This window comes from Nipponia nippon, unplaced genomic scaffold (assembly GCF_047370975.1).
Source record: "Nipponia nippon isolate SJK-2023a ecotype South Korea unplaced genomic scaffold, ASM4737097v1 scaffold_4, whole genome shotgun sequence".
NCBI lineage: Eukaryota > Metazoa > Chordata > Aves > Pelecaniformes > Threskiornithidae > Nipponia > Nipponia nippon.
Window position 1 is genome coordinate 35,626,181 of NW_028262358.1, and position 26,180 is coordinate 35,652,360.

The window sequence follows — 26,180 nt, forward strand, 5'->3', positions numbered from 1 at the left end:
TGTAGAACAAAAGGTTAATTAGGCTTTTAGGCCTGAGTTTTCAAAGGCAGTGAAAGTTGGACGATATCTAGGTGCAAACAGCAACCTCTTTTAGCTGCAGGCAGGGATTCAGAAATATATACCCATTACTATTTGGTCTGGCAATGCTGGCACTTTCTAAGCATGGACACAGCATGCGGACTCTTTCAGCAAAGAATAATCTAATTAAAATGTATACTTGCATATGGACATGCTGTGCCACTCGTTTCCAATGTAATTGTAAGGATTATTACAAGAATACGAATACTCCTTGGCCAGCAGCTTAAACAGTTTTCTCCTCACAGCTATTGCTGTTGCTTTGCTCCGTGTTTGTGAAATGGACAGCTGTTTCTTCATTAGCCCTGTCCTCTTCTCTTATAGAAAAGCATGTCTGATTCAGATAAACACAAACAGGACATTTTGCCTGACCCACGGAGAAGCACATGCTAATGACCATTTCAGGACTGAAATACACCCTGCCAGCAGCTTTCACATATGAAGCTAGCTTTCCTGACGACCAAAATTCTGACCCTCTGAAAGAAAATTGTAATCATGTTACGTACTTCAACAGGACTAAATTTCATCCTGGCTTTGTTTCATGGGTATTCCTTCTCCCAGTTCCTTCCTTATTTGTACCTCCTTTTTGGAGTGTGCTGGTAAGTAAATTACAGAGAAGCCACCCAAGCCTCGATAAGGCAGTAAGGGGAACCTGCAGCAGTGACCACCTCTGTCCTCTCCAGAAAGTTAAGAGATTGTCCCCATGCTCAATTCATCAACAGTCTACTTCCTGGTGGGATAATCTGACTCCCATTGTCTGATTAAACTCTAGGTTATAAGTTTCCATGTATCAACTACAAGTTATATTTAGAGTCTACAGCTTGCTTCTCTTCTGGGATAATGATATCAGTAAAAAGCCAAACTATTTAAAGCCTCATATTTCTTGCAGTATTAGTTATGTAGTACAAAAATGCATCAGAGGAAAAACTATCAAACCCCGGTACAACAAACAATGACTAGCCTACCAGGTACAGATCTATTTCTGCATACTACCATGGCAGGACTTAGCTCCCTCTTATTCTCCTACCCAGAGACATACGTTCTCCCTCTCTATCAGCCTGTCACTGCTCAGCAAAACAACTTCCTGGCCTGCTTCTGGCAACCTTCACAAGCACCAGACCATTTTTTAACTGTCTGTAGCCCCTGATTAAGGATCTTAGTTTGCATGAAATAAGGTTTGCCAACACCTAGGTACAACCCCTTGAAACAAACTGAATGCCCTACTCACCTTTAAATGCCTGCTGGGTTGCTGCTGTCCAGGAAACCATTGTGTATACAGCGGGGTTTGCACACAACTACTGGAGATATCAAAAGCTCCTGTCTCTCCTGGACCATGTTCAGAAAGATGCATGATGGTACTAATGCATCATGGCATCTTCCAGACACTTTCTGTGCTCAAAGTTAGAAGAAAGCCTCTCTTTTGCAGGCTCTGAAAAACCTTGTAACTAATATGCGGAATAAGACAATCTCTTTCGAAATGGCTGGAAACATCTTGCTGAAATATATGCACCACCTACATGCTTAATTTCAGACATGAAAAGGTGGCCCATCTATGCCTTACACTCACCTCCTTCACTTTGCAGTTCTCATCAGTAAATTGTCGTCAACATCTCCCCATCCCTTTTATTTATTAAGAGGACTCTACAGTCTTTCACTGCTGATCAGGCAACAAGCTCTTGAAATGCAATTTGCAGCTCTCCTCCATTTACCTTTTTACTATTTTGACCCAACCCAATTTTATCTCACAATCCTCCAAATGTCCCTACCCTGCAAGCTGGTAAACCACAAGGTAGAGGACTGCGCAGCAGATAGGCTCAAGTGCCTAACTTTCAGGTAGCAGCTCACATCTTCCTCAGCAGTGGAAACAGTGTTATGTTTGTGTTTAGTGCCCTACAAACTGGATTTTTTTGGTTGATAAAATCATTTCTTTATGTGGCTAGCTGCTGTACGTTCCTTCATCAATGAGCTAACTGAAAGCTTTCAGTTAAATAAAATTAACTTCATCTCCACAGTGCCTACATATATTCTTTAATGCCAATTACTCTTTAATTTTCTCCTTCTCTCAACCACCATTACTATTTGTTGGGACCTCTTTTACCCTTGCAGTGTCAACAACTAACAACCCTGACCACAGGTTAGTGTCAGCTTCACTTGAACTCATGCTTCCCTTCCTTCCCAAATCTCTCTCCAGAGCACCACTGCAGGATTGCTCACATATTCTCAGAGCTCCTTTCTCTTGTTTACTTGAGCTGTGCCAAACAAGTCGGACAAGCAATTAAGCTTTTTCCTACATCCTCATCTGGCAGCTCTGTTCAACACTCCAAGATACACAGAAAGAACAGGGCGTAGGTCTATGGTCGTCTGTTCAGCTTCGTCAGACGGAGACGCCGTAGGCCAGGAGACTCTAAATGTCCCAAGCCTTTCTGTGGAGCTGCATGATCATGCAGACCCCACAACCCTGTATGTTTTGATACCTTCTATGTTTACAGCCAGGAGACATAGGGCATAACCTTGGAGTAACACAACTTACGCAGTATCTAACTCCATACATCCTCACCTGCACTATGCACGTTCCTGAAGTATGTCAGTCACTGCTTTACATGGCAGCCAGGTATGTATGGTTTTTCATTTCCACTTGCCAGTAACATTATCTGGCTGTTCTCAGTACTGTTATGTCTAAACTCTTAAGTCCAAAAGAATTGTTCTCTGATTACTCTATACTTGCATGTTTATAGAAATTATTCTCTATTGCTAGTTTCATCTGACTTAACTGAGTCTGCAGGTTCACTGTTTAGCAAAAGAACTGACAGAACAATGTGTTTCTACTGAAAAAGAAAGTAAATAAATCCTTATGAAGTCATCTTTATACATCATCAAAGAAAACGAGAGTACACGTAAAGGTTTTAAAAGTTTTTTGCCCCGGAGCAAAAAAAACCCCACTCTATGGAGTTGCCAATATTTGGAGAGTTGAAAGTAGCCTCAACATTTTTTCCCAAATACAAATCAATGGACTGGATCCCTTCATCTAAGTCATAAATATCAAAGAATCTGTCACAGAAAAACTGGTACTCAAAATAAACACAATCAATCGTGGCCGCTATCGTACCTTGACAAAATGTGGCATTGATCCTCTTGTAGCCTTGTGGGCATTCCATCATAGGACTGTATCCATGGTAAGCTGAGGAAAAAAATTGCATCAGTTAACTACTGCTGATTTATATGCTTATTTAGAGAGCCTGACAGCCACATTATTATGTAACTATAAAAAAAAAAAAATCATTGTAAGATTTTATGATGTATCGTTAAGCATAAAACGTCAAGAAATTTAAATTAAAGGTTGTACAGGTAACTTTAATTCCATCTCTTTCCACACATATACCACTTAAGTCTTCAGTTATCCAGCCAAATTTATATTTTTTTATATTTTTATATTTTATTTATATAATTTGTATTTCATATTTTTTGTATTTTTATATTTTTAAAAGAGAAATCTTTGAAATCAGGACATTATCTTTCATCCTAATTGTTCTCAAATATTCAAATAATTACTTTCCCCAAACCAGCTACAAATATCATGTTGGGAAAAGATAAAGTTGAAGATTCATGATGGAAACGCAATGGTTTTAAAACTGAAAGCAGCTTTAGAAAGCAGAAGTATCTTCACTGTTAAGCAAAATTGTTGGGTACCATTTCTGCTGCCACAATGAATTAAAAAATCTTTGAAATACACAGGAAATAGAAGCAAATGAACTTTTAAAGCAAGGCAAAAAGAAGAAAAAAGCACATTTATGATTTACCTAACAAAGTTGCTGAGTTTTAGAAGACTGTGTGACTTATTGGCTGATCAGTGTAAACCGTCAAGGGCATAACAACACTGCAAAATACAGACTGAATTCAATTTTGCCAAAATAGAAAGTGTTCGGGTAACTAGATTTTTATTTCTATTTATTGTTTCTTTACTCCACTTAAGGTTGCCTTTGAGACTACAGAAAGCTGTTTATTGATTCTTAAACTGTTATAACATCATAAATGAGAGCAGTAACTTCTTTGTATGGTTATGCACTAAAAGCTAACCTCTTGGCAAAGGCCAATACTTTATTAAACATATAGGACTAAACTTTTGGCACTATGATCACACAAGTGCATTTAATAAGAGTCAAGAGAGTTTTTCATAATTTGAATGCTACAACAGAGATACCTTACATTTGGTCAGATCTTTTCTTTTAAAAGTGTTCTAAATGTTCAGCAGGCCCCCCAAAAAAACCCCAAACATATTACTTTCCATCTTTATTGTATATAAACTGTCACATAAGACAGAACAACTGAGTGAGATAATGTTTTCAATTGGCTTCACTTCATATATAATGTCTGAACTGCACATTTATCCCTGCAGCTTATTTTAAAACTGGTAACTGGCTTTGTTAGTTCTAAAGCTTGTCCTATTCTTTGGAAAAATCTAAGTGATGATCTTGAGTAGCAGCTTTTGGAGCGAGATAGTTTTATTTCAAATTGCTGTGAATTATTTAAAAAAATTGCTTAATTAGAACATTAAGATCCTCTTTAGAGATTGATTAAAGTGATAAAACGGTTAAAGACAAACATAGTATGGGTAAAAATACAGCAACCGTGTTCTTACAGTTTTGAACACATACTTTTCCATCATTACATTGGCTATAACCATTTTAACACAAATTAAAATTTGAAAATTCTGTCTCTCGCCAAAAAAGGGGAAGCTACACATTTATTTTCAAGGCAGTTCCAATCTTTTCACAATGTTAATATTAAGCTGAAATTTAAGGTGAGATTTTCAAAAGCGCAACGCATTGGCCTATTGCTGGTCCCCAAAAATGTCAGTGAAACTCCTAATGCTCATATTGGCAGAGTCATAGGATCCCTCTAACTTTTTGTGGGCAGGAACAGTACCCTGCAGTACAGCCTGGCGGAGGAAAACAGAAGAAGAGCAGAGCTCTTGCAGTTGTAGATGGAGACCAGCCCATAAACTATGCCAGGCCCTTTCCAGCACTGCAATGCCTTTTCTCTTCCAAGGTGACTCAGCTGCTCTAGAAAGTGCAGTGGTGGAGTGAGGTCAGAGATTTTAACCTCTCCTGCCCTCCTCATCCTCCTACTCCCACGCTGAACAGGAAATAGCAGCTTACTAGCAGCTGTCTTCTTCCTTCTACAAAGAGCAGCAAGGCAAGCAGGTTGCAGTAGAGTAAGGAGCCTATTCAGTGATGACTAGTGATCCATGTGGGAGCTGGATGGAGTCCTACGTTATTTACCCTTTACTCACTTAGACAACCTGCTTGTAATTATTAACGGTTAGCAAGAAGCCTGAACAATCATAACATTCCCCATGTAACACAGAAATGCACTTTGTCTTAAAAGTTGTCTTTTGTAGAAGCCTTCAAAAATGGAGATCTGTTCCAAAATTTCTTCTTTTATTTTTCAGTAATACTGAATAACCTGTAAACTTACAGACACAGGACCTGTCTCAGGCCAAGGCACTTCACTTTGCAACAAGACAGAAGCCCTGACTGAGCAGTGGCTATTACCCAAAATACGCAAGTACTTCTTTACAAAGTGACAAAGCCCTACTTAAGTTCATGGAAACAAGACACATGCAAACTTAAGTACATCCTTAAGTAGCTGACTGAAGAGAGAAGAAAAGTGCCTGCTAATGAGACTGAAGTATATGCTTAAATATTTTGCTGAAGTGGGTTTTGCAGAAGATCACATTAAATGCAACCTGATTACATATTGTTATAAAAACAGGTCAATCTTAAATGAAGTTTATGAAACACAAAACCATAAAAGCAAAAGGAAGTCTGTTTGCTTCCAAAATGTCTACAATAAAAAAGGTAATACCAATTTAGTGAAGTATCAGAACAGGTCATAATGACATAGGACTAATGTAGGACTAACTTTGCCTGCTGAGACAATACCACAGACACCGCTTAACTGATAACTTACTAATAATTTACTTGACTCCCAAGTTTTTCCATCCAATATCATATATACATACATATAAATATATATATACATACTCTTTTTACCACTGAAACATTCTCGTTATTGTAAAAAAAAAAAAAAACAAACCACCAAAACCAGCCAAACTTGATGAAATATAAATCCTTAAGCAGGCAATCCACACTTTCATTAAATCTTATCATAAATTTACATTTATCTGTGGAAATTGTTTCCTCTACAGAAGCATAACACTTTGATACTGACATAAGGCTTAATTTGACACCTATGCCCAAAGGACACTTAGGCCCAGATCCAAAAGAAGTTGTGTGCCTAAGTTCAATTTGAACATCTATAAAACTCTAAGATGCTGTAAGATCACTTAAACTCCTGCAACACTCCAAAATTATCAACTTAAGTTCTCAGAAATCTGAAAAGTCACCATTTACACTCATGCAGAATTGCCATAAGTCATGGCATGATTGAATAGCATCATGCTTAACTCATTCCTAAATCAAATCTAGACTAAGAAACTACATATACCTCTACCAAAGCTTCCTGACAGATTCAGTGAGTATTCTTGAAGCATACACCTGCCAAATCATACTCTTGATATAATGTAGTAGTAGATGACACTGTATTTTAATCTGGAAAAACCAGAGAGTGCACCCATCTCCTCCTTCCTTTTTAAAACACTACTGTACAGCAAGAGCTCCCACCTAGAAAGATGAGAAATGTATCCCATTATGTCTAGGAGACACAAACCTTACTTTCCAGGAATGCTTTAATCACAAGGACAGGATTATTCCAAGTGGCAACATTCTCTGTCTCCTCTTGAAATCATACAATTACATTCAAAAAAACAATTCCAGATTGAGCCAGAAAGCAGGAGTGAGCATGACTCATACCATAAGTAATTAAGGACACTGGGAAAGAGACTGGGTTCCCAGTCCTGTTCCAAGAATTATTTCTACATTTTACGGGTTAGGGTATCTCCTCATAGGTATAAAATGTAGATTAGCAATTCTTCTGGCAGATAAAGGAACTCTGAATTGCCCCATCTTGAGCAAGTGTGCTAGCCATCAAGCTTTTATTATAAAGGATAGTGCTCATCTCATTAGCATTTCAAAAAAATTAGTCTTAGTCAGTGCTTTGAAAAAAGGGTGGTAGACTTCCCTTCAGGAGAGCTTTAGGGTGAGTTCAGGCACTTCTCTGTACCCACCTAGGAAGCATCTGAGGACCAGGATTTCAGACATGGTTCGTCCCAGCGTTTCCCTGTTTGCTTGCTCTTAACACCGTGTTAGCATTAAGCAGCTGCCTGATCAACCCATTGTCTGTTGCAGATTCCAAGCTGAGATGACCAGCGTTTTACCTGAGCTATGAAGAACTAGCACATGGGCTTCCCTTTGAACCAGGCACCAAAAATTTGTATTAGTAGTTCCACCTTGGTTTTGGTTGAAGCACATTTCAGGCTTTTGTGATTTTCCTATGGCACACCTCTATCCACTAAGCAACATTCCGCATGCCCACATGCTTTTGATGAACAAAACTTCCAATTGTAGTTAAATTGCTACTTCTTTGGAGAAAGCTATAAATAAATTCCTACTTCTTTAGAGAAAGCTACAAAATCATGACACATTTCACAATTCATATACCAATACAGCATTCGTGTCTCTGTTAGAAACTGTATTGATGTGTTACAGGAATAAAAATTTAGATACCTGAGTCTTTTATTAACCATGGACCTCAAAGATCCCAAGGAAGCTCTCTTTTGGAAGCAAATCAGAAGATAAACATACTCCAAAACACAAAATTTAAATGCTTCATAAGCTAGCAGATCAGACTGAGTCAGTAGAAATTTATATCAGACTCTTCTGTGGAAGGAGGAGTCAGAGAAGTAGGAGTAACAGTAGATTTTCTGCTGGAATTGTACTTATGTCCACATTAAGGCTTGCGGACAAAAATACGCTTCCAAAAAAATCAAACACTGAACATGTTTCCAGCGTTGCTATCTGTACAAATAACAGGGGCCTAGAAGACCTAGATAAGAATGACTGCAACTCCTTGCACTACTTTTGGCCCACTAAACGCAGGTCCACTCCGTCTGCAAAACAGGTATTACATTATCTTTTCTCATCTTTCATTTAGTGATGAAAATATGACATGACAGAGAAGTACTACTATTCCTGTGCAACAATGTCATTCACAAAAAGTTTAAGAGACTAGGTTCACCTATCATGTGAATAATTTGAAATTTCTTTCTCATTATAATAATCATAAGGAAACAGTGAAGAAAGCCTAATTGTTGAGGAAGATATTTCAAAAACAGAGAAGAAAAAAAAAAAGTAACTGCCAATTTAGAGCCTGGAAAACTTTGGCTTCAAACTTGAAAGTTCATCTGCAGTCCCAAGAGGTCACTGCATTCTCTCCAAGCAGTAACTGGCGCCTCTATAATTTAACATTTCTGTGCACACTTTTAAAAAAATAAATCCAGCTGGAAGAAGCAAGATGATTCAGTGTCATTATCCTTCCTGCACTGAGAAAACGCAACAGTGCATCACCGACTTAAAGAAGGAGGAAGGAGAAAAAAACCCAATGACGTTAACTTTGCTGGCTGCACTGAGTGCCTGCATATTGTAACTCTGCTGGCATGCAGGAGAATTCCAGTTTCTGCAACCTGTCCCTAATCAAACCATAGCATATACTTTCTACTAGGTTCCTTCTTTTTCTTTTCAAAAAAGGAAAAATACTACTTGAGGGGGAAAAAAAAAAGCCATAAACTGATCCAGAGAATAACAACAAAATAGCACTTACATGGCTTCTTGGGACATTTCTGGCATTTGTTAAAACCCCAGGAAGTACCCACGGTTCCACAGCAGTCTTCTTGCTTGGAAAGGCCAGGAAGTGCTTTGCCACACTGGAATATCAGGTAAAGAATACTCCGGTTAGTGATACTATATGATGCTCACTTCTAGTACAATGTTTTTTTTTAGTCAGCTTGGGTCAACATCTTGCTGATACACTCAAGATTCTCTGGAGCTTTTAGCTGAACTTAAATAGTGTCCCTACATTGCAATGGCTCTCTACACAGGCATGAGCAAATTAGGTGACATTATTATCTTCCCCTGTGTCAACCTGAAAAGGAGAAAAAATCAGAAGAGAACAGTATGTCATAGGAATGAGTGAGTCTATTTCCAAGGTAGTAACTCGCCATTGGCACCTATTCCCTGCATTTTTCCTCATTAAAATGTGCTCGTCCACTTTTTCAAAAGCTGTATAAATTATCTCAAACACCTGTCTAATTACTCTCTTAAAGAAAGATAAAACATATGAGACTGATTTCTATAATGTTATTCCCTATTAAAAAGCCTCAACTTCCTGCCAACTTATGTTTAATGTTTATGACCACTTACTGAAAACTGACAAACTACAATGACAGATTCTGCTGCCCAGATACTAAAGAAGGTAACACAGATACAATGACTGAAACTGAAGTTAGTGATGTCTGTGTTATTCCAAACAAGTCTTTCCCCATGCAAATATTTAAGTTAATCTTGCAATAATTTCTGAGGCCAATACTCCTTTTTTTTCTGACCAAGAATATTCTTATGCTTTTTATTAATAAGAATACTAATTTTCACAATCTTACAAAATACTTAGTTATGTTCTTGACTTTTGCAATTTTCTTCCGTTTTGCATGGTAAAGAAAGCTTAAATGTATTTCTGAGATGCAGACAAAAATGCATCTAAATCCATCAATTAGGTATAAAAGAGAAGTGCACAAAGCACAAGAGAGGTGCACAACAGCTGCACTTAGTAACACTTTCAAAGCAAATGCTGATATAAATAGGCACTGCAGCAAACAATTCAAATGTGCTGAAGTATGAATCCTCAGTATGCAACGAATAGACCTTCCCTGATCTAACTTCCCTTCCTGACAGCATATAAACCTCTGACCCAAATGCTCACTGCTGCTTCGGTTTCAGCTCAAGCGAGCTGGCTCATCCTACGACACAGGCTGTGGCCTTGTGGTTGCTTTCACTTTGGCTGGTAACCCAGTCACTCCGCAGTAGGGGATGCATGCTGAATGCATAGGCACTGATGGCTTCCTCCAACCTTCCCAAATTTTTTCAGTGTGCTCTTAATTATACTGACACCCATGAGTCAATGATGTTTTCAAAGTACAGAGCTACTCTGTGTAGCTTCATAGTGTGACCGCTAACAGGATAGCAGGCTAACCCACAACATCAGGGCTCTGACTCATCAGAGGGTCCCATCTTTGCATGGTGAGGGTTGGCAAGGTATCATCCCAGCCATCTTCTCTGCCCCTTTTTCACAGATACTCCCCAGGAGCCTCCTGAAATACCTCAGCCACAAACTGAAAGCGGCACCAATTCACCATTTAAACACCAGACTGTAATGTACAACATGCAGCAGCTCTGCACTGGCTGCTTGTGAAGCTTAGATGTCTGTCAAGTAAGGGATGTGTGAGCAGCCAGGAGCATCCTCTGTCCCAGCCTCTCTCATGAAACAGAGCTTTTAGCACCAGGGCAACTGAGCAAAGTTACAGTTCGCCTCTGCACATCATCCCTATATGGGGTAGCACCACTTGTGCTCTGAGCCACATTTTAGGGTGACACATGAACCACATAAAGAACAGAGTGGCCAAACAGGTTAAAAGAGACTGCTCAGTTATTGTGTAACTTTAGGAGTCTATTTTCACACTACCATTTGCAGAGGGTCTTGTGACAAATTTTCCCATGTTCCAAGCGGTGAGAAATAGTCCTGGCCTGGATGGTATTTGGACGTGTTAAAACAGTAAAGTATCAAAGCAAGTCCCGTCTTTCAGATGCAGACCCAGGCTTACCACGAACCCGCATCTTTCAGGCTGGCTTGTGCTCCCCTGGCTGGGGCACTGGCAGGACTAGTACAGGATTGACCATTCCTGATCAGAGTCCGCTCTGTTTCCAGAAGCAACTCTTGGCCTGGCACTTCACAAAGGCTGTCAAGATGCACAAGCAGGGAATTCTGCACAACTCCCTCTACTACAGCAGCTCGACTGTTTTCAAAACTGAAACTAGCTCTTTCAGCTGCCTCTAGCTAGACGAAATACAGACCTTGTTGCAGTTCCCAGAAACTCAAAAATCTTTCAACTGGAGAGTACTCATAATGCCTTCTCCAAGTGGCTGCCCTAAAACCTTAGAGAATTCATGTTATGTCTTTACACCATGCTGGTTTCTCAACCCGCATCCCAGGTGTGCATGCTCTAGGAAAGACCAATTTACTTTATAATCACAGCTACTCAGTTTTACTTTATAATTACAGCTGCTCAACTCTTTTTGTAGAGCTGGTACTGCTTCTTCAAAGAAAGAGAAGCCACTTACTAGAGTCGTATACTGTGGCTGTTAGTGAGTCAGCTAAACCAATTTGCACTCGACTCTTCTCCCCTCCCCTTGTGCCTCAGGTTTACAACTCTCATCTCTCCGAAAAGAAGTGGGAGGAATCAAGGCTGGTGCTGCACCTCCCCTCATGATCTCAGAAATGGAGCATTTGGGCAGCGAGACACATTACCTAACACCCAGTGTTCCTCTGCAAGGTCACAAGCCTCAAGGACGCATCCTAGCAGCTCATGTGTGTCAAGGCAAGACTCCACTGACATGAGAGCCAATATGCCATCATGAACTGGCCCTTTTTTTTTTTTCTTCTTCCCCGGAATAGAAAAGGTGTCATTTAACAGTAGTAAATTAAAACCATATAACAAAGAATAAAAAAAAAATAAAAAAGAAAGGAGGAGGAAGATGGACTAAAGCCCACTTTTAGTTTAGGTGTGGTGCTACAGCATTTGCACTCTACTGAAAATCATGATCTCTGTGGTCATAACTTTTTTAAATTTCCATATAAAAACCATGAGCAAAAATAAGGATGCCAAAGTCTGAGTCATCTGGCAACTGTGGCTTGTAGTCCTCTCAGTAAAAACTGGCAATGATTAAAGCTGCTGCTCCCACTGCCTCTATGGTGAATTAAAGCTTGAAGAATCAATGATAATTTGGTTAACGTCCAGATCATTGTAGAAACTGGCCAGCAAGGAAAAGCAACTGCCACACGAGGCTCCTAGTGGTGTGAGATCTGTGTAATTTTGGAGCTATGCATCAGAAAAAATGACTGCTCTGCAAAGTCCTAAGCCAAGCAGAAACAGAGAGTCCTTCTATGGCTAATAAACCCTGATTTCTCTGGTACATCTAATAGTGCTTCAGATACTTTCAACACTCATGGCGCTACACAAACTGTTTCCTAGCCAGCTACAATTTCTTAAGATGCTCCTCCCTTTCACAAACACTAAGCATCAATGAACTGAAGCTCTGTTTTCACAAGTCTCAAAAAACTTTTAGGTAATTTCTATCCACTTCAAAAGCCTTATCCACTTCCTACTGCTGAGAACTCCTCATTAGTTCTTCAGACGGTCTGTTCCAGTCTCTGAGTCACAAGTGACTGGAAAAGTCACTTGGGGGAATCCATAACTATTTTTAGTTTGTCTCACCATTCACCACAACTCCAACACATAAGCATGAGCCTAAAATAAGCAGGGAAGCTAAACACAAGCACACAGCTTGCGCTATGCATGAAGATGATGCCGTTCCCTAAGCTTAGGCTTACACTTCTCTACCTATCATCCACACACATTTTAAACTAATCTAGCCTGTATTCCTGAGGGCTTCTGGAAAACGCCTCATAGGCAGAGAATAGATTTTCATGAATGATACATCTGTCACAAGCTTATGATTTGGAGATAATTCTTACTGGTTCAGAAGGCAAAGAAGTCATGAAGGATTGGTATAAAAGAGCTCAACTGTGCTGAAAGAGGCTCAGCAGTAGAAGCAGTATGAGGCACACATGGTACTGCTATAAAACAAAGCTCTTCCTGGGTAAAGCGCTCAGACACTGAAAGTATTGTTTCAAATCCACATATTTTTCCCCATGTGTGCCTGGGCTTCTATGCCAATATTTTATATAACTGAAGGAAGTACTGAATATTCCCACTGGTAGACTGAAATTCTGGCTGACCCTGTGCTGGTGCACAAAGGCCACCCCAAGCCACATCACCTCTTTGTTCCTCTGTCCAGACTCCAGCCTGTGTCCCATCTCCACAGTCTCAGAGCACCAATAGTACTTGAGTTGTGCACTGCCACCAGGGTTTCATGTGTTTTACAATGCCAGGGAAAAGGAAGGATTATATCCTCGAAATCCCTCTGCTAAGGCAGCAGAAGGAATTTATTCAGCTCCTTGTAAAGTGCGGTAGAGAGCCCAGTCTGGCAATTAGTCTCAGGGCAACCGCAGAGGATTCTGGCCGAGGGACCACGACATTTGCTGGGACTCCCGCTCCTGCGTGACCCACCTACAAATCCCTGTCACAAGCTGTTAGTTAAAACCACAATACAGCCATAAATAAAGGAGTGTCACATTATTAACTATGACTGTAATCGATAGGTGCTTTGCCTGAGTTAATAGCTAATGACTCCGGGATTCAGCTCAAAAGACTGCATTTCACATACCACAATAGCAGAAGTGAATGGATACACTGTTTAACTTTCTGTAAACTATTCAACAGGCACAGACCTTGGATTGTTGCTCCTTTCTTTTGCTATAGGCATGACAAACAGAGTAAGAAACCTCAAGCTTAATAAGCCGTATTACTGAAACAATTAGCAAACATACTTAATTAGCTTACTGACCAGCTGAATGACACGTTGTTACAAATGAAGAGTATTATCCCATGTAGCACTGGCTCACTAACAGGCATTGTCTCATAAGCAGAGGAGAGAAACTTAAATACTTCCAGACTTTCTAAAAGAACTGGTAAAGAATTTGTTTTGGCTTAAGCAGAACATTCTTCATAGGCAAGTAAAAATTATCCAGCTTTCTTCTATTGAGTAATTAAAACAATGTTCGGTGTTTTTGGTATCTGATACATCTTTAATCTTCTGATATTTCAGGGTACTGATTTTGCAAAGAATCTATTGCGAATGAAGCATTAATCCTGGAAATGAATCCACACTGATTTCTGACAGTCTATTTGTTTAAAAACTTCAGAAGCCAAACCATGAGCTTCAAGGAATTCCAGACAGTTATTTTATTTTATGAGATGGTATTTTTAAGACTATTCTAAAGAAAAAAGGTTTTAAAAGTGCTCTAAGAGAAAACGTACCAGTATGAAGCACAGAATTTTACTTGTATTGTTTTTCCTGCCTAAAGAATACAAATAAGGAAATTCATTTCATACAGCTGTCAAAAAATGAAAATACCTGAAATTTACCTCCATAGGAAATGTGTTGTTAAACCTGAAGTTCAACAGGGATATTTATGCAGTTGAATGAATAACTTCAACTGGCATTTTACTGCTGTCATCGCCTCCAGGCTACATACACTACGATCATATTGCATACAGTAGTATCGATACGTTAGGTTATACATTAAGACCTATCAACACATTTTGCTGCTCTGATTTCTAACTCAAAAACTTTGCTGCCTTTGTTTAGTATTTCCCATCATGAAAAACTCATCAGTGATCTAAGCCCAGCTCCTAAAAACTTTATGTGTTTTCTCAGTTAAGTACATGATCAGTGTATGCCCTTGTGTGAATCAAGTTAAGTAAATGCTTAATGATTTGCAGTCAGAATCTTTATCATGGTATGATGCTGACAATCTCTGACCTTTTACAGCTGCCACCTATCCCTTGGCTTTTTTTGTATTCTACCAAGTCTGACAGCAGAGAGAAGGGTGTTGCTCAAACCAAAACAAATGTTTCCTGTAAAAGACATTACTGAAACACAGTATTATATAAACTGTTTCCATAGATATTTATCCCACTAAAGATGCTGATCAACTAACATCTGTTTATCAGACATACTTGTTATTTATCAGAACTAAGCAGCATTTGAAACACATTTGAATGCATATGTGAGTGTTTCGATCACACTGACAAATGGACAGTCCTTATAATTTTCAACAGTCTTACTAGTGTTCACCATTAATGTTATTTAGCTTAATTTATGAAAAAAAAATCTATCAAAATATGCTTCTATTGTCTGCTATAGGTGGTACATTTTGTTTTTCTTTAATATAATTTTCCAAAGTATTATTATAACACACAAAATTTCACTTCCTAATACCAGAACAACTCTAATTCAGGCATCCTTCTCAACAGAGCTGTAACAAGTATGGATCTTTTCCACAACACCTTTCAAAGTACTTCACAAGGGAAGCACAAAGCATCATTCAGCAAACAACTGACAAGCGAGTAGTGGAACATATCGCCCAAACACTGGAACTGACCCGAGTTTAAAACACCCCGACAAAAAAAGGGGGCATCAGAAGATAATATTTTTAAAATTCTTTCAGTGACCAGTTTAGAGAGCAGTCCAGCTCCTCTCAGCAGTTACACCAGCACAACTGAGGGACAGTGAGGAGCAATGAACAAGCATGGGCAGACGTGACTTCTTAGCCAGCTTCTCTTCTGGACATTTTGGCATATGTTGCCTTCAGCCAGGTAAGTAACCTCAATATCTGTCTCTCTTTAGAATAACAACTCTTTTTTATTTTGTTTTTAAATTGCGGATGCTGAGATGACCAGAAGTCTCCTTCAGTAAAACTGATACTCGAAAATATCTGCTGAAGAGAACAGCATTACTTGTGAATGTAGTCAGAAAGAGCGTGCTTTAGAGAAATTTGGAAATACCAGCTTCTCCAATTTCTTGCTGCTTTGCAAAAAACACCTCCCTCTTTACAGTTAAGCAAAAAAAGAGACCAAATCAATTTTGAGAAAAAAGACTTTTTTAGCCAAAATACTGAAATGCAGTAACCATAAGAAAACACATGAATATACTTAGAAGACACTTCAAAGTGATCTTAAGGGGGGAAAAAAAAGCAGTACTTAATTGTCTTTATATGAATTTTGACAGATAGTAGGCATCTGTGTTCTTATCTCGATTTAAAGGCAAAGTAATCATATGCAAAATTAACAAGACTCAAGATTACCAACACAATCTTTACTAGGTGCACCGCTGACACTGTAGAAGTATTTTGGGAAATAACAAGATATTCTGTGTCATAATAAAGGCATTTTTACTAGAATTAAAATGAAAAGCAGCTGAAGAGGAAGATTAAAGAAGAGAAACATAATCTTCCTTATTTGCTTGCTTTTTAAATAGGACTTGGTGAACCAGTGGTCTAAGATGACCAACTCTTTGGATTTCAGAAACACAGGACTACATGGCTGTAAAGGACCTTGCGGGACACCATGTCCACTCTCCAGCTTTTGAAGGCACCGTTACATACAAATCCACAAATCTACTGTTCTCCATCTTAAGTGGGATTTTTGTCCTACTGCTTCCATTGTATCTGTTTCACAACTTCAAGTCTCTATTTTCTTAACATCGTTTTCTATATAACAAGGTGCAAGTTTAGGTAAAGGTTCGTTTCCTATATTTTCATGACAACAAGTTTCTGGCCTGCAGCTTAACTGCTAGTTTATGATATACCCTGCAAAAATCTTTTTGGTACTAGGAAAGCATTTGATGAACCACAGCTTTTGTATACGACATATCATAATAAGCTATCATGTAACATGGTAAACTATCCCGGAGCAATCATCATTAACATCTCCCAGAGGAGATATAACTGCTAAGTGTTCCACTGACAGAAAAGAGAGGCAGCCAGGAAAAGTGAATTGACTTGAGCAGAAAAGAGAACCATCCAGAACACTATCTGCTTCCTATATTACCTTTTAAAAATTGAAATATTAATACTACTTTTATAGTTGCTCTTTCCACTTTATTTCCCAATGCTGAGGACACTTCAGAAAACAATCACAATTAAGCAACACATACATATAGGTATATAAGTATTTATGAAAACATACATCTTTATTTACCTATTCTAATTAAACCAGGAAATTTCATTCCTCTAGCCCCTCTCTCTCCTCCTGTCCTTCTAAGCTTCTAGACTGACATCTTTTCACACATCTTTTACTATCCTTTTCTCATGGTTGCTGCCTTTGGTTATAGTCGCTTATGATACTATAAACAACTAAGCAAATAGGAGGTCTAGAAGAATTTCTACGTTGTTAATTAGGAGTGATTGAAGGCCTGAGAAAACAACCAGATTCTTCAACTATCTGTGCCATAATGCCCTCCAAGCTTCAGTTCAGGGTGGCTCCAGTTGCTAACATTTCCAACAGAGCGCATACTGTTAATAAACTGCAGAAAATATGCTCTGGTTGTCTGGGGATTTGAGTATAGCAACTATCCTACTGTTTTTGCAGGACTACTGTTCCTGAATGAGATACATTAAAGTCATTTAACTAAGGTGGGGTGACGGAGAATGTGTTGGGAGATGAAAAATATTCCACAGAAGGTTGTGAAAAAACCAAAGCATTAAAATTAGAGGACCTGTAATTGAGGACCAGCTGAAATTCAAGGAAGAAGGAGAGAACAAGACATGGAGAGAAACACAGAATGGTAGAGGTTACACACAGAGAAAACCACAGTAGAGATCCTGATGCTGCTTTTATCCTGTGCTTTTAGCCTGGACCAAAAGTAAGTTCAAAGTCTTTATTAACTTGGTTGATTTGCCTACAAGAGGCCACACACATATCCTTCCATCAATCTGCTCTATAGACAGTAAAGTCACCTCTGATCCCAGGATATTTAATAAAACATTTCGGAAGCCAAATATACAATCCACCCTGCAAAAAAATTTATAAACACTGATGATTGTTGAAAAAAGTACGGATATCAAAATTATCCAGCATAAATTCCAGAAAGGACTTGTAACACATTGCTACTAATAGGGAAAGCACAGTTTAGCAGCTCATCTGAACAAATAAAGAGAACCCTCATATTTAGCAAAGCAATTATCAAAGAAATAGAAAACCAAATTCTTTTAGAATAGATCTATTTCAGAGTAAAAAAAAAAATTAAATGTCTTTCCCTGTTCAAGGTCTATTTAACATGCAAATAAATAATATGCATTGCCTGACTGCAGGAAAAACATATTAATGTTTTAGGTTCAAATTTGAAAGGTGAATGAGACACTCAAATCTGTATTTATGGCAAGGTCTTAAATGGATGCTCTACAAAATGCTACCATACAACTCCAATTCTAAATTGAACCATTACATTAATATTGAACTTAAACTGGCCACCGCAGTTAAAGACAACAAAAAAAGTTTTTATAAATATGTCAGTGACAAAAGGAGGGCCAGGGAGAATCTCCCTCCTTTGTTGGATACAGAAGGTAACCTTGCCACAAAGGATGAGGAGAAGGCAGAGGTACTTAATGCCTTCTTTGCCTCAGTCTTTAATAGTCAAGCTAGTCATCCTCAGGTTTTTCAGGCCCCTGAGCTGGGAGACGGAGATAGGACGGAGAGTGAAGTCCCAGTTGTTGAAGAGGTGGCAGTCACTGACCTGCTCCTCCACCTCAATGCGCACAAGTCCATGGGCCCAAATGGGATCCACCTGAGGATAATGAGGGAGCTGGCAGAGGAGCTGGCCAAGCCACTCTCCATTATTTATCAGCAGTCCTGGTCAACCAGGGAGGTCCCGGATGACTGGGAGCTAGCAAACACGATGCCCCTCTACAAGAAGGGTCGGAAGGAGGATCCCGGGCACTACAGGCCTGTCAGCCTGACCTCAGTGCCGGGGAAGGTCATGGAGCAGGTCATCTTGAGTGCCATTATGTGGCATGTACGGGACAACTGGTGGATCAGGCCCACTCAGCATGGGTTTATGAAAGGCAGGTCCTGCTTGATTGACCTGATCTCCTTCTATGACAAGATGACCCGCTTAGTGGATGAGGGGAAGGCTGTGGGATGTTGTCCACTTGGACTTTAGTAAGGCCTTTCACACTGTCTCCCACAGCATTCTCCTGGAGAAGCTGGCTGCTCACGGCTTGGATGGGTGCACTCTACGCTGGGTTAAAAACTGGCTGGACGGCCGAGCCCAGAGAGTGGTGGTGAATGGAGTCAAATCCAGTTGGCGGCCGGTCACGAGTGGTGTTTCCCAGGGCTCAGTACTGGGGCCAGTCCTGTTCAATATCTTTATCAATGATCTGGATGAGGGGATCGAGTGCACCCTCAGTAAGTTTGCAGATGACACCAAGTTGGGTGGAAGTGTCGATCTGCTGGAGGGTAGGAAGGCTCTACAGAGGGACCTGGACAGGCTGGATCCATGGGCCGGGGCCAACTGCATGAGATTCAACAAGGCTCAGTGCCGGGTCCTGCACTTGGGTCACAACAACCCCATGCAACGCCACAGACTTGGGGAAGAGTGGCTGGAGAGCTGCCTGGCAGAAAAGGACCTGGGGGTGCTGGTTGACAGCTGGCTGAATATGAGCCAGCGGTGTGCTCAGGTGGCCAAGAGGGCCAATGGCATCCTGGCCTGTATCAAGAATAGTGTGGCCAGCAGGACCAGGGAGGTGGTCGTGCCCCTGTACTCGGCACTGGTGAGGCCACACCTCGAGTACTGTGTTCAGTTTTGGGCCCCTCACTACAAGAAGGACATTGAGGGGCTGGAGCGCGTCCAGAGGACGGCAACGAAGTTGGTGAAGGGTCTAGAGAACAAGTCTTATGAGGAACGGCTGAGGGAGCTGGGGTTGTTTAGTTTGGAGAAGAGGAGCCTGAGGAGACACCTCATTGCTCTCTACAACTACCTGAAAGGAGGTTGTAGCGAGGTGCGGGTCGGTCTCTTCTCCCTAGTAACGAGTGATAGAACGAGAGGAAACGGCCTCAAGTTGCGCCAGGGGAGGTTTAGGTTAGATATTAGGAAAAACTTCTTCACCGAGAGGGTGGTCAAGCATTGGAACAGGCTGCTCAGGGAAGTGGTTGAGTCTCCATCCCTGGAGGTATTTAAAGAACGGATAGATACGGTGCTTGAAGACATGGTATAGATGGACTTGGCAGTGATAGGTTAATGGTTGGACTCGATGATCTTGAGGGTCTTTTCCAACCTTGACGATTCTATGATTCTATGATTAAATAACAAAAGGCCTCTGAAATCCTCACTACGCTCTTCTCCAAGGCTGACACTGAAAGAATCAATGAAATTTGTAAAAATAAGAAGTATGTGTTATTCTAAACTAGGAGGCACTACCCTTTCTTGAGAACACTGCAAAGACACATTTTTCCAGGAGAATACTGAAACAACATTATAAAACTCAGAGACTGAGCATTTAGTAGGATTCCAAGTCAGGCATGGGGGTGACGCAAGCATATTTCCCCTTTTCTCCCCCTTTAAAAGGGGCACGTTACTGTCTTCTGGTGGGTGATGAGTAGGCTTTAGTTTTAAAATCACTGTAATGTGAGGGGCATGCATAGGACACCGAAAGCTTTGGATATGTCATTCGAAATACCTCACTCATGCACGCGGCAGAAAGAACAGACAGGAAATTTATCACGCATAAGAGGTAAGAGATAAAAGATGCAGCAGCCCCTGCCATGTCTAAGATTGAGGAAGGAATTTTGTCTTCCCTTATATGAGTGCAAATAGAAATACAAATAAATAATAAACAACTATTAATTATCATAATTATTTCCAGTATTTTATGATTGCACATTATAATGCCATGTTTGTTAGATCTCTCATTCTTAGGAAATACAGAGAAATGGTTGTTTGACACAGGCCCTGCTTCATTTTGTCATGTAAAATCCATGAACTTCCATTTGAACATGTGCTTCAATACCTGTCAAAGAACAAATTCAAGCTTTTACTATTCCTGAAACGGACAAGCATGAAGACCTTATCAGTGTAAATTAACACTGTGGATCCCAAATCAAGTATTCAACAATTAGTGAATATCAGCCCTTAATATTCCATACGCAAACTTAACTCTGGTCATCTAGAAACATTTTTGGGGCATGATATTTAAATTTACTTCTTCCATAGCATTTTTCAGAATGAATTATTTTTAAACAACCTCACATGATGGCCTAGCGTGAGTAGGTTTTGGGATCTTTACTTCCACAGCAATGACTTCTGAAATTAGAGTTAATTATGTCACTAGTAGGAATGCTACAATACTCTGCAGAAGCCAGTTACTGGAAGGAAAAGAGAAAAATATTTTACAGGAAAAAAGTCAGTTCTTTGGAGCGGGCAGAGGATGACCGAGACTAAGGAACTGTGATTTCAGTTTGAGGTTCCAGAAGGTAATTGCTATCACTACCTTGGGACCTGCCACCTACATTACCCTCACGCTGCTTCTGACTGCATCCTGCTTCTGCTCCTGTCTGTTTCCCATCACTGATCCTCTCCAAAGCTCCTTGCCCCTCTGTGAGTGAGGTCTCTTCCCTCCTTTTTTTCTTTTCTTTGTGTGTGTTCGTGTGTGTGTGTGTGCGCGTGCATGCGCACTGCTTGGGAGCCATCAGAAGATTTCCATGCTGTCAGTTCTAACGCTTGGCACCACAGCATTCACTGACAGCTAGAAGAAACACTTGTAAAGGACGTTTTGCTCCAGTCCTGCATTTCAGGGATGATGGGTGCTGTCCCTTTGAGGGGAAGGCAGACCACGCTCTGTGCAGGTGAAATCTTTGGAGAATTTTGTTGCCAATATCTAGCAAATGTTTGTGGAATATATTGGAAATAGATATATTTTTAGATGCTTGAAAATTGGCTAACTTTGGGTGCATGTTACTGGAAGGACCAAAAGCAGGTGACCTTTGTGATAAATTTAAGTTTCTACTTCAAAGCCTAAAGACAATCCAAATCTTCATTGAAACAGTTGTAAATTATTCTTTTAGCCTGAGTAAAGCAACACATTCATTCTCTAATATCCTCCCTCAAAACAAGTGAGTGAGTTTTCAGAAACTTCCCACAAAATTTCAGTCTGAGGCATGCATTCAGCGTAAAAAAAATATTGATCTGAAAAGTTAAATTTTGGCAAGGTGATAAGCAATAAATAACAGTGTCTTACTAACTTTTTTTTTACAGTCTTTTCACATATGCTTCACATATATATGCAAATATGCAAAAATGATAACGCTGTGTTGCTTATTAAAGTGCTTTCAAGAGCTGAAAGAAGATATGTAATTTTGAATAGTCATATGTAAAAACTGATGTGAACATATTATTTTAAACTGAACTAAGGTTTTAATGCTCTAGCACACACTCAATTGGCTTTCATGCTTTTTCTACCCCATTCGATGATCACATTTCAACAGATTCAAAACATTAGCCTACAATATTGTAAAACACATGGAGCTGTTGAATATGAATTTCAATGAAAACTGCAACTCTTTGAAAAACACTGGCTGTTGAGATACACGTGCCAAAAGGCTCATTAAACCAAACGACAGTACAAGCTGTGGAAGATGGTGTAACCTTAGTTGTTCAATCAGGAGAGATGGAGCTAGGACTTAAGTCATGTTTTTTAATTTGGAGAAATAGCTTCTAAATGGAGAAGTTATGGCTAGAATAACTGAAATGAGAATGTCAGGGACCCAAGTCTGCAGAAAAGGAAGACATTAGCTTGAAGGAGAAGGAGGTTCAGAAAAATGTTACTTTGTAAAACATTTTACAGTCCATTCTCACAAGAATTTTCTTTTGGAAAAGAATGTCGAATGCATCCTTTCCCTGTGATTGGTGAAGAATTTTTTCATTCTTTTATGATATTGTTTTAAAGCTACCTGTCTCAAAAGCCTTAGCAAACATTTCTTACCTGCGTCCCAATAGTCTCCTGGAAGCAGCGCCCAAGCTGAGTTTTAACTGAAACAGGAAACATATGAGGAATGGGTTGTTGATTTGTGTAAGTAGTATGTCCTTTCTGGGTCTTCTGATACGGAAGACCTTGGTAAGAGACCTGTGGATGTCCGGGCTGAGGTACTTTTGCTTTTTGTCCTGTTGATGTGCTGTCAATTCTTGAAACTTGATGGATCTGAACTGAGGCTTCAGGGGGATGTTTCACATGGATATTCACTATGTTAGGAGGGAACTTCACTAAAATAATTGAAGGAAAAACAGATTAAAAAAATTGGTAATAAAATATGTAAAAAAAGAGATCTTAGGCACCTCTAAGACACCCCTTTTTTGTACATTAGAATTTTTATAGAGTGCCTTGAAGTGACCAAAATATAAACAAAGCCCAAATTTGGGGGTTAGAGAGAAGGCTGAAAGAACGCAGAGAGTCTCATTTACAAAGCAGAAAATGAAAAGTCTTCACACAGGAAAGAACGACATTATAGCATTGTAAAGACTGCTACATAAACAGGGATGTCCAAATTGGCTGGTGTGACATTAATATTTGTGGTCATACTGTGTAATAAGAATCCCATTCAAAGTTCCAGAATTCAAACTCCACTGGGTTATTTTTGGATATATAGTAAGCTTTATTTTCTTTTTCAGATCCATCATCTTTCTCTGGAACACAGAAAAAGCTTCAGATTTCATCCCTTCACCTTTATATACCTGCCAAGTCCTGAATTTGCCCCTGCAACACTTGCCAGCATCTCAACCATCTAAAACCACCACTCCCTTCACTGAACTTTGAATTCAGGATTTGGCAGATAAAGAGGGAGGAAATGTTTTTCAGATACTTCTGTTTTTAAATACAGTTGTAGTTTTAAGTCTGGGTACACAGATTGAGACCCTGCAGTTGACTTAATGTGCACAGAACCGTTTGATGACCCTCAAGCTTCTTTTCATTGAAACACAAAATGCCCTTTAAACATGTAACTCAAATTCTTATTAGGGAGGGGCAGGGAGGAGAGGTGTGTGAAAAGCTTTATAGTTTGTCAGCTGCATAACAAAGTTAGCATTTACTGTGTCTGGCTGGGTCTCTCTCATCAGCAAGTATTGCGCAGACTACTCGAGGTCAGCCAATCCATTAGATGTAACACCCCTTCCAAACATCAAGAACCAACAAATACCATTTGACATACTTTCTCTATAATGCATACTGGATTGTTGAGTCTTCCGAATTGTCTCCTTGCCTCCAGGAGGCCAGATTGTTCTTTGGAACTTGAGTAGGCATTTTCAGTTCTTATTTACAAATTTCAATCTCACAGCTCCACTTCCCAGGAAGCATATTTCATTTATTTTAGCTGCTTTAAAATTTTATTATTTTGTAGAAATTACTTTTGTTTTTTCACATTATTTTCATTTCTCTAGGCACATTTTCAGTATTAATTGGTCTTAATTAAACAAACAAACTTATTTTCACTCTGCCCTGCATTGTTTCATTTATGAAAATTTTCAACATACTGCAGACAGAAACATCAGGAACAAGGTAGCAGAAAGTCAGCAAAATATGGCCGCAGGGCCTTAATGGCTCTTCAGATCTTGCCTGTAGCAGAAAACAACCTTCAAGCATAATTTATGCCACCTGAGTTCTGTTACAGGTAAACCCACAAGGAAAAGATTCAGTGTTACAAGGAGCAGCAGTAAGGCCCTTCTTAGGCTGTAAGACTGGTTTTGCAGGGTAAGACAAGACAGCATAGTCCAGCTGTGAAAAGAACAAAACTCATCCCAACTTACTATCATACATTTTTATGTATGAAGAAGAATCCCTTCAACTAGTTTCTCCAGCTGATAAATCTAAAGAATATATCAGCCCTCAAAAGAAATCACTGAATTGCTCTACTTTAATCTATCAATCCACCTAGAGATGTTCAGATGCTGAAAACATCAAATTTAGGCTAGTTCCTCCCATGTAGTATTATCACCACAGTCCTCTCCAGGTCTTGGATCACTGCCTAGATGTGCTGATTAATTTTTATTTCTGCCAGCCATTTCAGGATGAATTGTTTTATTCTTTCCTTGAAAGAAATGAAACATTCTTTTCTCCACAATTCAACATCCTCATTTGGGCATGGAAAGGGAAGAAAAGGCATTGGTACGGCTGATGGTTCTGATGAGGACTTAAGGGTCAGGAAAAAAAATATTCAAGAGGTCAGACTCTTTAGCAATGATAAACCTACTGTGTCTTTTAAGACAGCAACTCTAAATCTGAAAAACAACTATGTATTAAAAAAAATTCTTTTATGGTCCATCACATTGTCTAAAATAATTTGATCTGGAATTAAACAGTCATAGAAACAAATTTCTGCTCTGCTAAATATTTAGGTTATTATATTCTTTTATTCTCTCACTCCTCCCTCCTTTTTTTTTGAGTCAGAAAAGTTCTGGGGAGCTTTAGGGACTAATACTCCAACATGTCAGTGGAAACTATTTCCCAATGGACTGCATAGCAGTCCCTAGAGAACAAATCCATTGAAAAGATGGAGCAGATACTTAAAAGCATGAATAAAATATCGTGTTTCCCGAAGGATACTGTCAACACTTCCTTCACAGCTATGTCCCTGTCTGAAAACAGAATTACTACATTAAATTATATTTATCACAAACATACAAATAGTTTGGCCTCTTTTAGCAAAATTATCCAGGAACTAGTTGCCAACAACTGAGCCTCCTTACATCTTTCCCCCGTATATTTTGTTTTTATTCAGAGGCAGCAATCTTGGAGAGGTAATTGTGAAAATTACCCTTGACAAGAAAAAAAAAAAAAAAAAAAAATCAATCTGGCAATTCAAACAAACAAACAAACTTCACACTAATTCATCTGTTGTGAAATTGCAGGGGTCTCTCTATATGGACAGGATCTCACCCAGATAAAATGCTACATAGAGTCATAGGACACACAGGAAAAAAATTTCAACAGTCCTCTTCAAGGTCATCAGAACTTGTCACCTCACAAAAAAGTGTTAGGGGAAACGGAAACCTGAAACTTGACTGAACCTTCCTTTGACTGGGCAAAATTTGATTAACATCAGAGCTTTTCTTGTTTCTGGTCCTCTGCCTTCTTCACAGCATTACCAGCAGGAAATCCTTACCATTTTTTTCTATGATATTGTTAAATGGAACATTCTTTCCAGGTCATATAACTGAATCACATCATGGCCTATCTACATTAAAAAGTTCACCCAAAAATTAACTTACAAGACGCTACCAAATGACATAACAAAGATAAACATGGATTGTATTTTTAGCTTTACATTGGATTTAAATTCTCTTATGTTGAAAAACATTGTCTCTTCCCTCCACTAGTAACCATGGAATCACCTGCAACTTTCTATCTAGGTATACGGCAATTTATGGACT

General features: G+C 39.4%; 1 protein-coding gene across 7 annotated transcripts in view; it reads right to left on the reverse strand.

Annotated features, from left to right (window-relative positions):
* Window positions 1-26,180, reverse strand: part of LTBP1 (latent transforming growth factor beta binding protein 1) — a 210,468-nt gene that overhangs the window by 91,522 nt on the left and 92,766 nt on the right. For all 7 annotated transcript variants that reach the window (XM_087776963.1, XM_087776965.1, XM_087776964.1 and 4 more), the window contains 3 exons: window positions 22,744-23,021; window positions 8,854-8,956; window positions 3,182-3,253 (listed from right to left, as the gene is read on the reverse strand). In XM_087776963.1, coding sequence (XP_087633089.1) covers window positions 3,182-3,253; window positions 8,854-8,956; window positions 22,744-23,021 — 453 coding nt within the window. The remainder of the gene's footprint in view (window positions 1-3,181; window positions 3,254-8,853; window positions 8,957-22,743; window positions 23,022-26,180) is intronic.